Source organism: Halichoeres trimaculatus, unplaced genomic scaffold, assembly GCF_033239565.1.
Source record: "Halichoeres trimaculatus isolate MK-OKI-2021-1 unplaced genomic scaffold, fHalTri1.1 fHalTri1_scaffold_1, whole genome shotgun sequence".
Lineage (NCBI taxonomy): Eukaryota > Metazoa > Chordata > Actinopteri > Labriformes > Labridae > Halichoeres > Halichoeres trimaculatus.
Window position 1 is genome coordinate 32,071,527 of NW_027437179.1, and position 17,498 is coordinate 32,089,024.

The 17,498-nt window shown below is 41.5% G+C and overlaps 1 protein-coding gene across 3 annotated transcripts in view; it reads left to right on the forward strand.

The window, feature by feature from the left end:
- The window catches only part of cbfa2t2 (CBFA2/RUNX1 partner transcriptional co-repressor 2), a 60,069-nt gene that overhangs the window by 12,259 nt on the left and 30,312 nt on the right, over positions 1-17,498 (forward strand). The window contains exon 1 of one of the 3 annotated variants that reach the window (XM_074666500.1): positions 506-736. The exons of 1 other annotated variant lie outside the window; for it this stretch is intronic. In XM_074666500.1, the coding sequence (XP_074522601.1) occupies positions 709-736 (28 nt within the window). In that variant the 5' untranslated portion in view covers positions 506-708. Of the gene's footprint in view, positions 1-505; positions 737-17,498 lie in introns of those variants that run through there. One more of the 3 variants, XM_074666476.1, reaches the window with a different exon arrangement.

The window sequence follows — 17,498 nt, forward strand, 5'->3', positions numbered from 1 at the left end:
GAAGTATATTTTTTGATAACAGCATTAATTATTTATATGAATGGGACAATAATGTTTAGCATTAGCATGGCATAACACTTCTGTTAATTTATGACTAACAAGTTTTATTATACTAAGTTTCTCTCTTCCTTTTTTTTTTTTTTTTTTTTTTTTTTTAACTTATGAGTATAGACAAGTGTTTGTCTGCCCTTATAACTCTTATTTTCTCCTTTTAAACGGTATGTTATCAGTTGCTGTCTATTTGTCTCCATCACCTCTCCATCCTCGTTTGTACCGATGACAATTTGTGCAGACATAGATTCCGGCTATGAAAAACAAAAATCAATACACCAACAAGTCGAGGTCATAAACGACTTTGCTCAAGGCGATGGAAGTGTGTCTGCGGTGAGGATTATGGGAGCTGGTGTCCTCTTGTTGCAGCTCGGAGTCAATCATTACTCAGATACCGTTCCCGGCTGTAACACAGAGTTATTGGCTTTCTGCTTAAATGCTTACAATTAGTACCGCCCACGCAAAATAGACTGTTGCGCTCGAGGACAATTGAAACCTAATGCCTGCTGGCGAACAGGATCGATCGTCTGTTCCTGCAGTCTGCGTTTCGCTCCGTATTATTTCACTTGTTTGAAGGAGAGGAAACTGGAGGAGTTTCAGAGACTCTCATCAGCCGTTATTCTGCCACGAAGAAGAAAAGTCAACGACAGGGAGAGGATGGTGGGGATGCCCAGTGCTTCAAATTGTAAGCAGACTTTTAATAACATGCAGAGTTAAGATAAAGATGAGCACTGAAGTTACTTTAACATGGCAGCATGTATCCACAGGTAGTTTGTGTTCTGTATATCTGCACCTGCACATGCTAAGTCAACAAACGTCCATGTGTCCTTCATCTCATTATTCTGTTTAACATATCTAAAGGCTGAATGTGACAAAACTTTGCTTTATCTGACAGAATGAAAAACTTTTCCACTCTATTATTTTCTGATCCTTCTCCCAGAGCCGGCATATTCTTCAGACGAGACCTTTTAAATGTGTTACTTCAGATCCCATCAAATCATTCTAATGACCAAACAAAACCTCTGTCATCCCTTTGACTGCTCAGATCCTACGCTCATTAAGATCCATTAAAGAGTAAGAATAAACTATGCATAACACATACTCTATTGGATGCATTATCCCTTATATAGCCCCCCACAAGACAGCTATTATGCTTCCTTTTGATTGAATAGCAGCTATGGGTCTATGTGTCTTTTCAGCTGAGGATTTAGAGCCCTTAATCCACCAGGCAAAGTTTTTTTTCTTTCCACCATCTGGAGTTTACAGCGCTTTAAGACAAAAACACCAGGCGGTGCGAAACCAGGCTGGGGCTGCTGCTTGATGCCAGGAGGGAGTTTTTTTTTCCGCCTGGGGTGTCTGTCTGCTTTACATCAGGGGTCAATAGTACAGTCCTGCCGTGCAAGTGGGGTCAGCAGGGCCTGAGGGCAGGACTGCAAAGACTGGGACTCCCATGAGGACCACGGTTTCACCAAAGAGGTGCAAATAATCCAGTGACAAAAACGTTTCTGTCCTGCAGATGGTGATGATGATGATTACAGTAGCATCCACCAGGGTGCAGCAGTGTGTACCCTCAAAAATGTACTCGGGGTTTAAAAGCAACTCTTGTTTTGGAAATGTTGGTTCCCCGAAAAGCCAAAAAAATGATCAAACATTCCTCTGTCCCCCTGTAACTGTTGTTTAGCTGAAGTAATTTGAAGTTACACAGAACTAAACAGCCCTCTGGGAAGCAGGGGTTGCTGTGTGTACACTGGGAGAAAATGTGTTAAAGAGCATGTCAGCTCAACATCGCTCACACCAGTCAATCATTTCCATCCTCCCTTGATTCAATTAGCTCTACTTGAAAACATGTGGATCCTTTGGAACCCCCTCGATAATTTTCCTTTTTCCCGTCTTTTTCTTTGGGGTGGGTTACAGAGTCAGATTCCAATCCGCTGACATTAAAAGGGGAAATAAACGACAAAGGGGCCCTGCAGGTTTGCATTAGAGACCTAATTGGTTTTGGCTTGAGTGGGCCGTTAGCGTTGCCAGACGTGGGCTCTTTGTGTTTTGCCATGTGGGAGAATTTGTGCTGCGCTGGAGGTAGAGAGAGGTGCCTGCAGATCTTCTCTGAGTCACCCCTGCAACATTTTGTGTCTCTGTGGGCTGAGAGTGCACGTGTGTTGTGAAATAGTTACATGCGTGCAAATTTCACTTTTAGGTATACATGTTAAAGTTTTGTGTGAATGCATTTAATTACATGTTTTTGTCTCTTTTCTATGAGCTTTGTCGCTACATGTTGCTATACTGTATGTCATGCATGCGCTCGCCTGTTTTTTTTTTTTTTTGTAATTTGTGCATGGGTGTGTGTTTGTGTCAGGCAGTAAGCCCAGTATCCTCACTCCCTCTGCTCTCTGCGTGGGTCTTTTCCACCAGTGCTACCACCTGTTAGTGTTTTACTTGGGGGCCCCAGGGCTACAATGACTGCAGAACCTTCCAGATTTGCTCATCAAGCCCATCAGATCGGCTCCCATACCTCAGAATCTGGCTCCCATTTCCTATCACAGGACCGATCTGAGCTGGATTCCCCCCACTGCAGTTTAGCTGAGTCAAGATGGTGTGCAGCTGAACAGTATCGGAGCCGAGCTGAGTTTGATTAATGACTCACGAGCAACAACATTTTGTTCTGTGCGCAGCGCTGCTGGATCACGCTGAAGTGTTTGCAAAGTGTGGTTTTACGGCGAAAAAGAGATGTTTAAAGGCTAAATTTATGGGGGTCACTTTGTTACCCAGTGCTCCACATGTGGGAACCACTACAAACAATCTGGTGTTTTCACGTTGAGTGATAATATGTGACCAAATGTTGATTTAAATACGCTTTAATTGCATATCTACTGTTAGGAATCCCACGCTGTGAAAATTGGAGATTTAGACAAACAATAATTGCAATGATCCTTTAACTATTCAATAAAAGGAAATGAAATTATATCATGTCTGCATCTTGTTAAAAGTTCCCCTCATGTTAAATCCTGACCCAAACCGCCGCAGACAGCATCATCAGTCTCTTCAAACAGATAGGATTTGTCATGTTCTCTATTTCGTGAGACCTCTGAGCTCTCCGTCCCATTGTCTGTTTTCAATTCGGCACCCTGTCTTTTACTGCAGACATTGTGGCAACCTGATGCAGCGCTTTCAAAAAAAGGGGAAGACAGGAGTGACCAAACAGTTAAAGAGAAGAAAAAAAGGAGAGTAGAAAGGGATTAACTGTCAGAGAGAATGTGAGGCTAATTGAAGCCAGTTTTGCACAGCTGTTTCTTGTTGCAGTGCGGCGCTGCACGGAGCGGCTGTGAGGATAGGATCCAGATGTGATCTTGCGCCGGGGATCGGCTGCCAATAACAATCCTCAGAAATACCAGCCATACAGGAGACGAGGGCGATTAGAGTGCCCGCTGCTCACACACTCCTTTCTCAAAACATCGCTTCCTTGCCTGTGAAGGAAAATCCAACTCTTTGGTGCTGTTAACACTGTCATTTTGTTACACTGCCAGCCACAGCCATGCCCCCTGTATTCAGGTGTCACTAGGTAGCGTAAACATTGCTTTGACACATTTGCCTATTCACAGAAAGGCGGCTTGCAGGCTTGGAGAGTGGTTTTGCATATTTGTCATATGTCTTTTGAAATGTTACACCAAAAGGGATTAGAACTTCTTTTGTGTTTTCTCCTCTGTTTGGTTTAAACCATCATGAAAAAAAGGATCATGTATTCCTTATCAGGGTTGTGTGCAGGCATTTATTCGGTCTTCTGCTTCAAGTGGAGGGACACAAAGGAGCCCAGTCACTTTGGAGTGAATTGGAGTGGTCAGTGAAAGGAACTTATCGGCATATTATACTTTTTTAATTCCCCCTGCTCTCTCTGTTCCCACTCCTTATGCCTATCAACCCCCTCCACATCATTTCCCACTTGAAGCAGACAAAGAGTAAGCAGTGGTTCCCCCTTAACTCCACTCCTTTCAGGGTTACCCCAGAGCTTCTTTTTCTCACCTCCTGTTTCTGACTCACCTCCTGTTCAGCTCTCCCTCTTTGTTTCCCTTCAGCTCCTTCCACCTTCCAGTCCTCGTAAGTTTTCCGTCTCCTTTTATTTGTCTTTATCCCTCTTTTGATTTGCACTCTGTCATCACTGAGAGGAAAACTGACGTCCAACTGTGTGTAAGCCTTTATTGAAGGCTCTGTGGGAGAAGACTCAGGTCATGGCTTCACAAGATTTGGCGCAAGTATTGCAACATTTAAAACACATATCCCTATTTTTTCCTTTTCCCCCACAGGGAATTTCAGTAGCTATTCTTTTTTGTTCATTCTCCTGATGTAATCATAAATTATTCACTGAAACACATGCAACACTTGTGTACAACATATGGCACAAACATATAAAGCAGATAATGGCTGCTTCCCATACTGTCAGGAAGTGATGGGGATGATGTGTGGCCTTGGCCTACTCTCACTTTATCAGACACACACACACACTGAATGTGACAGAGCATCTTAGCCTAAGCCAACATCACTCTGTTCCTCATGTCCCCACGTGTCAGTTGTGAGTTTTATGACTTTAGTCAAGTTCACCTCATCTGTCCCTGATCTGATTTCCCTCCTGCTGGGCCTGGTGCTGTCAGACAACAGGACCTGCTCTCTTGTCACACACATAAACTTGTGCTGCACTCTGTCTGCTCTTGCTCCCGGGATGGAATGTGTTCTGGCTGCTGCTGTTTATGTGTCTTGTCCTCAGCTGGTGTCTCTGCTTGTTGTCTTTGCCTGTTTGTCCTCACAGAGCACTGTGGTGAGATGTCATACATGTGGTGGGTCTGCAGAGCAAAGGCAAAGCAGGTGCAGGAGAAGCACCCTGTTGTTCCGGGGAAACAATTTACATGTTTTGGTTCTTTAAGCAAAGCAGGAAAAACTGGGAAGTTGGGCAAGCCTGGATAAATATTTCAGTTCGATGAGTGTTTGTTTGTCAGCCCAACATGAACTGATCAAACTGTCCCATTTTAAAATATTGCATTAACAGTTAAAGCTAACTGCTTGCTTACAGCAATCCTAACAGCCAAGGATTTTTTGTTAGCACTGTAGTAAGGAAGTAGATGTTAAAGATCCAGAGTGTGTTACAGAAACTTTTAACTTCTTTAATAAGGTAGCCTATGGGCTTCACTCCTCTAGAGGTTGCTATTCTGCTCCAGATCGCACCTGCATCAAAGCTCTATCACCTGGCTACAGTATTTTAGGACACATTTCTCAATTGGCTGATGCGCCCCATTACACAGAATTGTCATACACTTGACAATTTAAAAGTAAAAAGTCTGTGGCATGTATGCTATGGTTGGTGCCATAACTGACAGGGACTGGCAGGGGAGACCCAGAGGTGTGACATTTTAAATCATATAAAGAATAACAAAATCACAGTTAAGCTGGCAAAATCAATGAGACAAGGAATACAAGACAAGGTTGGCACAACAAACAGACGTAACAAGTCTATCTAGCACAGGACAAGGGGAAGACGCAGACTTTTGTACAGTAGGTAATGTAACACAGGTGGAAACAACGAGGAGCAGGGATGACAATCACAATGGTAAAAAAACACCAGGACAGGAAGTGAGGTGAAGTGACCTGAAATGAGAGGAGAGATGTGACTACAAAATGAAACCAGGCATGACAAACATAAAAGACCAGACTGACATCATAACTGATAAAACATGACAACAACTTTGGCACCACCACCAAAGATCGCTAGACTCCTGCGTATAAAGACATTATTCAACAGAGCAGTGAGTACAAACTATCAAGAAGACTGCTGTAAATGCACACTTAAAAGCTGATTACTTTTTATTGTAAATTTCAGTTCATAGGAACAATTGGAGAGTGTTATTGTAGGACATAGGACTTTTATTTAATTTTTTACCTTAGTGACAATTTCTGAAGGGCTCAATTTTCTGGTATGTAAAGAAGGTACCAAATAATGTATCTTGCCTTATGATTAGTGCTGCACGATTTGGGGAAAAGGTGCGATTTGCCATTAGGTGGACAATATTGGGATTGCGATTGCGATTGTGCTTGCGATTTAATAAAAAAAGTTGTGTCATGATGAGTCTACAGACTTGCTTGGTTATCATGGAGAAAAATCTGAATTGCATGTGTTGACATTGCGATTGTGATTGCGATATCCTCTTTTGCGATTACATAATTGCATGTGCTGACATTGCGATTGCGATTGCCATTGCGATAATCGTGCAGCCCTACTAACGATGACTTCAAAATTCAGCTTCTTCTGTCACACAAAATACCATTACCAGGTAGATGGACAGTACAAACTAGTAGGTTACAGAAGTTGTTTTCTTTAGAAAATGTTTCTGTGTAAACAGCCCCTAAAAGGAACCTCTGTCACAGTACAAAATAACTATATTGCAATACTCACTTTACATTGAGTGTTCACTTTAAGGAACACTGGCTTTCTTCATTTAGAGTGCTTTAGAAGTAAATAGGTTGCTAACTTACTAACTTGTGAAGACCAGGTTTGACATATCTTCTTAAATTTGTGTGAACATGCTCTTTCAGAGCCTCTGTACTTATAACAGAACTGGTGCAGCATACTGATGAACTGTGAGCTGATTTCTGTCGTGGGACATATCAGCCAATAAATTCTATTTGAAAAAATATTTGATCCTGAATTTTATGGAAGTTTAACTAAAAAGATAGATCAAAATTGGTTATTCAAAACTAGAAATGAAAAAGACCTAAAACTGTAAATATTAATCTTCTGTATTTCACACACACACACACACACACACACACACACACACACACACACACACACACACGCACACACACACACACACACACACACACACACACACACGACTACTTCAACACTGACAAGTCCAAACATCCCTTAGGCTTAACCTTGGGAAATGCCAACACATGCTTGTGTGTGTGGGTGTGTGTGTGTGGGTGTGTGTGTGTATGCGTGGTGTGTGCATGTGCATGAGAGAGAAAGAGCAAAGCCAGCCGTTATCTTCTCTCAACTTTAATTGAGCCCTTCAGAAATCCCCCAAAACCATCGCACACACACACGCACACACACACACACACACACACACACACACACACACACACACACACACACACACACACACACACACACACACACACACACACACCACACACACACACACACACACACACACACACACGCACACACACACAGTGCGAGTTAAGCCTGCAGGCTGTATCTGTGCCTGGCCAGGTGTTCCCAGCTCTGCTGCCAGATGAACCACCTGCAGATCACAGGTGTGGCCGTCGTCAGGGAAGAGAACAACACAGCTGCTCCTACAGCCTGGGGAGGAGAGAGGGAGAGGTGGAGGGTTTATACCGAATCAACTGCTGGTTGTTTGAAGCTTCACACAAACATTTACACATCAGGCAAAAAATAAACATTTATGATAAAACATTTTGTAGGTAATTTTTGAGAAAAGAGGGCATTCACTGTGATAACACCCTTTGCTCTGTGTGATAGAGTTCAACTCAGAGATGTCCTCAGAATCCAGATGATTTAAAATTTGGCAAACACTTAAAGATTCTTAAATCTGAACCAGTTTGAAACATATGGGACCCCACACATGAAAACTATAAATGTCAGATTTAACAGTTCTTTATAGTGGGGTGAGCAGCAAGGTTGCCAGGTTTCTTTTAACCAGCAACCAGAGTTCCAACTCGCAAAACTGAAAATCTCTCTAAGGGGCCGTTTACACGACAACGGTTTTAGGGTGGCACGCAAAAGTTGTGTTGCGTTTCGGCCTCGGCTTTACATGGAAACGGTGTTTCAGCCTTGACTTTACACGGAAATGAAGCTCCAGCCGATCTAAAACGCAAACTTTTGAAAACGACCTCCAAAGTGGGATTTTTCTGAAACGCTGCCGACACCATTGCCGTGTAAATGGTAAGCCGGTGTTTTCAGTGGAAACGCTGACGTCACAATGCGCTTCGCGCAAGCGCATACAACAGGACAACAGTACCGTTGTAACAATCGTAGCGATCTACCTGGTTGTGCTGGTGCTGCTCAACTACTGTATCTGCTGACTGTCTTTCAACAAAATTTGCGTCTGTTGCTCCACTTTTTAACTTAGTATTCCCCAATACACCAGATGATCGGCTTAACTGTACTTCGGTGGAGATCTCCCAAAAGCGGCTTCTGGACAAGACAGTTATAGCACCACCTACAGGCCTGGCATGCTTACTACAGCATTTTCAGTCCATCAGCGTTTCCGTGTAAACGCAGATTTTTTTCACTGCATTTCAGCGTTTTCAGCGTTTTCAGATGAAACGTTGTCGTGTAATCGGGGCCTAAATCAAATGTGACTTTAGATTGAAGGCGCTGTGAGAACTGTTTGTCGATGATAGCAGTGACACCTTTGGCTGGAACTTAGTGTTACTCACAACCCAGTGCTCTGAGATGTGTCTGTAACCTGTACTGTTAAGAAAAATGTTAATTTGTGTAGTGATCAGTTTTCTGTTCTCTCCAGAAACGTCCTACATGACCACAGATTCTTAGAAAGATAATTTAGAAATTAACTATTTTGGCTTTTCACTGATTATGAACAGACAAATACATCAAAGTAAGACTATTTCAAGATCAGTGATTTAGGTCCTCACAGGGGATATTTAACAAACAGGCTGCAGGGGCTAACTAGCTGCTTAGCTCTTTGGTACATTCATTGTTATGGCAATATTAGCTTACCTGTCAGTTCAATCAGTTGATTGATCTATTTCTGATGTCCATCAAAGTTTATGCTTTGTGTCTTCTGTTGTTGCCAAAGCTGTTTTTGCTTCCTGATTGGCTATTGTTTTGTTTCACTCAACAGTCCACTCAGTGCCTGGGGTTCAACCAAAGGGCAGAAGCTGACTGCAGAAAGACCAGAAACCAAAAAAAACCCCAGAATTTTATGGCATTAGGAAGCTTATTCACAGCCCGGTTCAAAAAACAGATTGAGTCTGAAATGTTAATTTTGCCATCAGGAAATCACAATGTATGGGGGGTGAATTTTTTTTTAGAACTGAACTGGTTAAAAGATATTAGGATTGTCTGGTTGTCCAATCAGAGGAACAGCTCAGCTCACATCACCGATGGGTGCGCTGTAGTTGTTAGAAAGGAAGCTCAAAGCCTGCATCATATCCATTATGGCTGCGTCTGCCGATTGGCTTCATTTGACTGTTTCAAGAGCAGATGGGTGACGTTACGGAGACTACATCCATGTATTATACAGTCAATGGATTCAACCCCCGAATGAGGAATTCTAATTTCAAATATTGATCATGTTTCATGTTTCAACAATTTCAAGCTGACACCACAAGAGATTCTTACAGCATAATCTCTAGAAACCATTCAATTATGGGAACTTTGGTGACTTTTGTCTGGCCAAAACTTGACTTGATTTACCTGTTACGTGTACCCCATCAAAAGGAAGTACGTTTGTTGGTATTTTTGGACACAGATTCTGTTTCAGGAAGTAGGAGTGGAAACGTACTTGCTTGTAATGACTGGCTTTGGCGTTATGGTGTTGTTCATTAATCTATAGCTTTGTTTCTTTATTTTGACAGTTTCTCTAAAATTACCTTTCATAGCTTTGGTGTCTAAAACTTAGAGAGTTAGTGTATGGCACGTTATTAGTGGGTAGATAAACAAATAAGACAGTATAAGTTTGGCTTTACAGGGTCATGCTACGCAAAAAGACTTCAGCTAATCCATCAAAGATGCAATTGATCATTTTAAGTGTTGTATTATCAGTAAGTTGCTTTGAAAAGGTGTCAAAGTCAAAAACTTTCACAGCTCAACTGGGCTCAATAAACAGTAATCTAACTTTTATAAAGCCTGTTTTACTGAGAGGACAGTCCACTGTGGAGTTCCTCACTGTATTTGATCCGACTGTGTGTGGGCTCATCCGAACACACACTACGGTAAAACACAGCTTCTACCAAACATGGAGTTGTTTATGAGAACCATTCATGTTTATGTGCCGACAATTGGGTGAGGCTGGCATCTTAAAGCAAGTTCTGATCCGTGGTATCATTTTCTAATTAACCAAATTGCTGCATTTAAAGATCTAACTGTGAGTGCCATAGATGGATGGATTTCCCCGACGGCGTATCTGGTACAGAAGTTAAACAGGAGCGGCTGGAGAGGCTTTGAAAGTGTGTGGTTGTTGAATATCGTTTAAGATGGAGTTATTGGTGAGAAGGGTTTGGCGTCTGGCTGCACACTTGGCCTCCCTGTGTGGAAACTTTGGGGAGATGCAGCCAAGTAGGCGTGAGACCCATGGCTCATAAATTTGAAGCAGAAACTCTCACTCTGTCTCTTTCTGTCACTTTCCCGTTTGCTTGTAAACACTCTCATGCGTGAATTTCTCTCTGACATGCTCGCACTTCTTATATTTACTCATCCCAACTTGTCTCCAACTTGGGTGTATGCACACACTCGCTGCTCCCAGAGTGCAGCCGTGTGTCTCCCCTCTGTGTGCCGAGTGTAATAGGAGATCTGAGGGTTTTCCGTGGGTGAGTAGGCGGGTCAGACCTTACTTAAACTAATGGCTCCCAGCAGTGTTGAATAGCCAGACACACTGGAGCCGAGGCCTGAGGTTTTGGAATGCCACTGCCGGCTCAATGCCTGCCTTTCATCGGCAGCGAGAGAAGGAGAGAAAGAGAGGGAGAAAATAAGAGAAAGGAGGGGGGAGGAGGAGAGAGAGGGAAATACGGGACCCATTTGTTTTGGTTGATATGAGGATGCCTGAAAAGGAGGGTACAATAGTAGTGGAGTGGAAGGGCAAGGGGGGGCAAGGTCGGGTTGGTGGACTATGGGGTAAAGGGGTGGGGTAAGGGGGCGTGTCTGGGCTAGTGGGGATGTCAGGAGGGGGTAAAGTACCAGTCAGTGGTTGTTTTGTGTTGGAGCACCGTGAGACTCTGCTGACCAGCCTCCCATTTGTTTTGGATGTCTTGGGGATGAGCTGTGAATGAGTCTTGAGGGAATAAATAACTCTTTGAAGATGATTTAAATGTTTTCCCCTCTTTAGGGCCTGTCACTTCAACCATGTAACCATCATTGACCAACAATAACATTAATCTTGCCATGGACGCCTTTGAAGTGTCTACAAATTGCTACAGAACAAAAGTTAAGTTTTTAAAAAAATGTCAAGCTCACAGACACTCCCACCCAATAGGAAATCCCAAAATGGGTGTAAAAAATAATTCTATGAGTGAAATTAATCTGGATAAATGTGAGCCCCACTACATGCATGCATTAGAATAGCTCTCCCCCTCCTTGCTGGAAGTCTGCACGACCGTTTAACCGTTAATGTTTTGCATACAGAGCAGAGTAGTGACAAGCAATCACAAGAAGCCATAGGAGACGTTTTTGGAGATCCATGATCTGGCTGGGTGTGAAGAGCTCTGCTTGAAACTGCCTTCTTGTGATTTGGACAGCCAGGGTGCATTAATATACCTAAAAGTCTACTTGGATGCAAATCAGGATGCAATTTATGTTTCTGGTGATAGGACTGTCAAAAAGATAGCAAATCAGAAAACTTATATTGCTATCAGGTTGTAGAGAGCTCAGAGTCTTAATGCTTTCCTTAATTCAGTTGCAGTCAGTTTGATGTGAGGAATTACAGGTGCGTTATGAGAGAGAATTGACTTCTTGTTCAGAAAATAGCCACAGCAGCATGTTAAAAGTGCATTCAGACCAAATGTATGCCAGAAAAACCAGGTGAGACACACAGGAGCAGCAAAAGTTGGAGATACAGCTGATGTCATTGACACTATGCTAATTGAAGTATCATAAAGTTATTGGTGTTGTAAATGTTGAATTAACTTGATGCTGTGTCATAAAATCCAAACAGTGTTTAATTTTTGACTCTGTATCTTTAGTTCTATGTACCATATACCTTGTGTACAGGTGCACTCAACATACCCTTTCCTTCACCTGAAAAGATTCTTGTTGTTGTTTAGGACTTGACACTAGTGCAATATTCCAAGATATTTTATTTTCATTATAATATTTTACCAGGTTGATAGCATTCAAAGAGGCAATGACTGCTCTGCTGCCATAGTGTGATTGATCCATAGTAAGGAAATAAGTGAAACTGCTTTTTTCTTTGTATTGTTCCCTTCCCATGGATTGAAGAAACAATGATATGCTGTTTGGTACACTAATTGTATGGCGTGCTGCTTAGATTGACAGGATTCCACAACTTGAGACAATAGAAAGCTGACAGCTTAATAAAAGCTGGCACAAGCTACAGGTGATGCATACACATGATCCCATATTGATAGCCAACAGGTTAGCAAAAGAGCTACACAGATGTACAGAAATTTCAAGTTGTGGACTTTGATCTAAGTAACAAACAAGGTTTAAACCCTGGAAAAATGACTGCATCTTATATACTGGTGCAACTTTTGTTCTGATTTTGTCATACTTCTTTTTTTGATTAAGACCTGACATAGCATGACTTTTTACCAACCTGCATTGTAATCGAGGGTAGGCACATGATGTCACAGCAAGCGGAAGTTACTGCGGTTACGGCCACTGAGTGGCAGAAAGAGGGAGATTAATGGCAGCGTTGGCTTAAATACTGTCTAAACTCTTAAACAAAATCAAAAAATGGGGAAGTAGGGTTACATGATTGATTGAACGAACATGTTTGAACAGCAATCAGAGCTTTCTTTCGACAGGCTACCAAAAGACAAAGAGAAGGGAAACTAAAGGATTGCTGTAATTTTCAGAAAAAATCCAGGCCACAATAATTGGATTTGCTGTTCCCATTTTGTGTCAGTAAACATTAATATATGCTGTAGTTTTGGGTTAAATCAGTCCTTAAATTATGAAATCTCCAAATGTTAGCATTTTTCATTGAGATATATTTTCCATAACTGAAACTGTTATGTTTTTCTCTTCGTATGATTATGAACCTTGTGCTTGATATGATTTGTAAACTAGCTTAAACTGGGGCTAACCCTTTTTTTTTCAAATAAGGGGGAACTCAGGCACAAAGCAGTTGTAGCTGTGTTGTACAAAGTATTTGACATTAACTAAACTTACATACTGTTGCGAAGACTACACGTCTATTTAAAATATTGCTTATGTTAAATACCAAAAGTTCAAATAGATGATACGAGATACGTATATTCACTTGGGTCACTACACTGCTTATTGTAAATTGAATTATAACAATGTCAAGATATGCTTTCTGGCCACTTGTCGATGTTCGTGGACCCCTGTTTTTTGGTAGCTTTAACAAATCTATGTCGTGTCCAACTCTCCTGAATTTCATGACATATTCCACATTTTTTCCCAGTCTCACTGTGTTTACAGCCCCTCTCCGCAATGCTAAGGGGGGTTTGTTTTGTCACTCAGTCCAACTGGAGTGGACGAGTGGGAAGCGACGTAAACATACCCTCTATACTGTTGTTTACAGTGAAACTGAGACCTCCTTGATGGAGTTGCTCCTTTTGGATGGGAGATAAACCCATTTGCTACTTTCCATTGGATAAATCTCTTCGTAGTAATGTTTTGGATAAAGACATGTATATAATTAAATAATTATGCATAATGATAATAATCATATAAATTAAAGAAATAAAACTTTTTATTTTACCACTGATCAGAATATACTCAAATGAGAGGTTTAAAAAGTAGTTTCAGCTCTAGTTTAATCTCATTTCTGAGTGTTCAGATTATTTGAGTTAAAGGACAAAGAAGGCTTCCTGAGTTGATAAAGTTAGCCTGTGATGAATGGTAATAAGACAGATGGTTCTGTGGCCTGTGAAATATTTCTTTGAAGGGCTCGTCCTTTGCAGAACAGTTTCCAATGACAGCTTCTCAGATGGTTCGGTGCTGCAAACCATCTGGTGCATCAGGTTAAAAAGGAAAAGGCAGAAAGGAGTAAACTGCCTGCTGAATTGGAAAAAAATCCCTGTTTTTAAAGTTACTAATAAGACCTGCATGGTGGAAAGGCATCATCAGAACTGAGGCTGTTTAGGTCTCAATTTGAACAATTTAAAATAAGACTTAACTGTCGCAATATCAGAAAGTCAAGAACAGATAGTTTCAAATAAGTCTTAACAAATGTTTCCCGGGGAAGGAAATTAACTAAACATGTCTGAACACTCTGTTCTTTGCTGTGTAGCAGAGGATAAACATAACTTTTGTTTGTTTGAAAGAAAAATCAAAAAGCCTTCTTTGACGAAAAGTGCAGGAACAAAAAATCAATCAAAACCTGCTTTTGAAACTTTTTTTTCCCAGACTTTTGAAGAAACAATTGTGTGTCGTGTGCGGAGGGGGGGTTCTGGGAATCTTGTTCTTCCTCGACAGAATTGGCACATACTGTAAAATCTGTTGTTTTAATGGCCTGACATTTATTAGATCACTGTGCACAGACAGAATTACCACCGAAAACATCTTACTTAAACTCTAATGTGTTTTTTTTCCTGTTTGTTTGTTTTTTACAGTAAAGAGTCCTTTAAACAGACACAACCATGTTAAATGACGTGTTCCTGTGAGATAAATGCGCTGTAGAGAGATGTAATGGAAAATGTGACCATGTAAGATCAGACGGGGAAATCTATGGCTGCATCACATTAGCGGAAAGTGATGAGAAGAAGGGTAGGAGGAGGGGAGCAATGCTGGTAAGACAGTTTTGGAAGAAGAAAGGACAGCAGTAATCAGGATTGGTGGGAAACATTGCCATGAAATGAATGATCAGAAAGCAAATTTTCATCCAATAACCAGAAGGGGAGGGGTTATAAAGGCACAACTGACCAGGTGTTTCACTCTAAGTCAGAGTATATGTTGACTATAGTAAACTTTCATTCACAGCCTATAGTATTTCTTTAATTAAATTAGTTGTACAGCCTTGCAGATCATGAGTTTTCATTGCGCATAATGCATTGCCTTTTAATCTATATGTTAAAAAAATCTAAAACTCTGTGTAAATAGCCAGTGCAGCCTTGCAGAAGTAGTAACAGGAACATCAGCCATTTGTCTTTGATATGTATTTTAGAAACTGATCCTTGGCTGGTGCTGTATTGAAAAACTTAATTTAACCTAGCTTTGTTTGGGTTAGGATGAGGTAAAGAGACAGGCTTTCATCCTTCTCACTAACAGCTACAATGTGCCAGCCTGTCTGTCAAATCAGCTACGCCCTTATATTTGCACAACTTGTAATTTTAATAGCTTCAAAATTATTAACTTAGGAAAAACGTCACCTGCCGTATGGGTACCAAATTGAGTACTCTTATAGGTACTGAAATTCTGTTTGTAGTACCAAGTACCGATTGACATAAAATTAAACAGTAGCATGTTTTGGTACCTAAACGCATCCTTATGACTGTGAGGAAAAGAAAGAGTAGTAGGGCTGCACGATTATCGCAATCGCAATAGCAATCGCAATGTAAGCATATGCAATTACGTAATCGCAAAAGAGGTTATCGCAATCGCAATTGCAATGTCAGCACATGCAATTCAGATTTTTCTCTATGATAACAAAGCAAGGCTGTAGACTCATCATGACACAACTTTTTTTATTAAATTGCAAGCACAATCGCAATCCCAATATTGTCCACCTAATCTCAAACTGCACCTTTTCTCCAAATCGTGCAGCACTAAAGAGTAGGCAAATTTTCCTACTGGACATGAACACATCATTGCAAGTTTATTTATATTGAAAAATAAATATGTTTAACTGAAATCTGCATGGTGGTGCAAAGGTTCGCACTGCAGCAACACAGCAAGAAGGTCACCGATTTGATTCCCAGCTTGGCCGGTGGGCCTTTCTGTGTGGAGTTTGCATGTTCTCCCTGTGCATGCGTGGGTTCTCTCCAGGTACTCCGGCTTCCTCCCACAGTCTAAAAACATGCTCACCAGGTTAATTGAGCACTCTAAATTGCCCATAGGTGTGAATGTGTGTGTGAATGGTTATCTGTCTGTCTCTGTGTCAGCCCTGTGATTGACTGGTGACCAGTCCAGGGTGTACCCCTGCCTCTTACCCAATGACAGCTGGGATAGGCTTTAGCCTACAGCATTTGAACCAGGCTAGAAATATGTTTACTTTTGCTTTTCAGATTTTTGAATTGTTGTGTCTGTGGTTTTCAGTCTTTTCTGCAGCTGGTCTCAAGTGGACATTTGATGAACTGCAGTTTTTAACACTTCTATATTGGCGTCAGATTTTAGGACCAGAGGTTGCTGCTTGACTGGTGTTAAGTCCTGCCTTTGAACTTGTACAGATCACCTTGGAATGGCATCAGAGTCCTACAGATCCTAGAGGTTTATTTACAACAGTTTAAAAATGAAGTCAGCTTACTTCATGTGTTTTTACATTGTATCATGGGGTTGTGGAAGTGGCTCATAAACACATGGCGTTGTTCTGCTCTGTCGGCTATGACGCGAGACACACCCACCCTCTTTCCCTAATTCTATCTCTGCATCTACCTCCATAAGGAAATCAGAGTCACAATGACATTGCCATTTGCACTTCTCTGCTAGTTTGCTCCAATAAGAAACCATTGTCCTGTGACAGGGACCTTCAGCCAAAAGGCAATCAACCAGCGAGCGCTTGCTGTGGTTTCTTTCTTCTGCGAGTCTGTTATTGCTCTTTATTCCTCTGAGAGCAAAAAAATCTTGGCTGGCAGTGCCAAGACTAATGCAAAGCAGAGGATTTTCAGTGCCAGATGCAACTTTTAATCTCATCAAAAATGAAGGATTTCAGCAATGTGAAAACTCTAGCTTTGCTTGTCTTTGAGTTGTCTTCATTTTTACGAAAGGCTGTGTATTTCAGACTAAATCTGACAGTTTTTGTCTTTGTTTGCACTAGTTTCTTTGGCGCATTGCTTCCAATAGAGATCCACTCATTGGGGAAGTTGAGCTTGTGAGATTAAGACCAGAATCAGCTGTTCTGGCTCACTGACTTCACTTTCTAATGACAGACAAGCTTTATAACTGATAAGGCTGAATCCACGTCACAGACACGCACATAGATTCTCACAGGGAGCGAGTTCACACTGTGTGACGCTGGAAAGGCTCTGACTGGAGGAAGCTGTGGCTGGGAAAAGAATCCAAAGCACACTTTATTTTATTTTGACTCTGAAAATCTCTGTCATCGTTTCACACTGATTTGGCAGAGACTCTGCCAGTGAAATCCCATCGTCTATATTTTCCTTTCAGAATCCTCTCTGAGTGCAGAGAACAAAATGCTCTCATCGTGTGTAATCTGACTTACTTTCTTCCCTCAAAACAAGTTAGCTGATGATGTGGCTGATGTTGGCCTCATGGGACTGGTATCTTCAGAGCGGCTCAGGATTTTTTTTATGCTGGTTGCAAGACTGCTGCTGAAAAATAAGAATTTTACAGGCACTGTGAGGACCTCCTGTGCAGCTGTATATTGCCT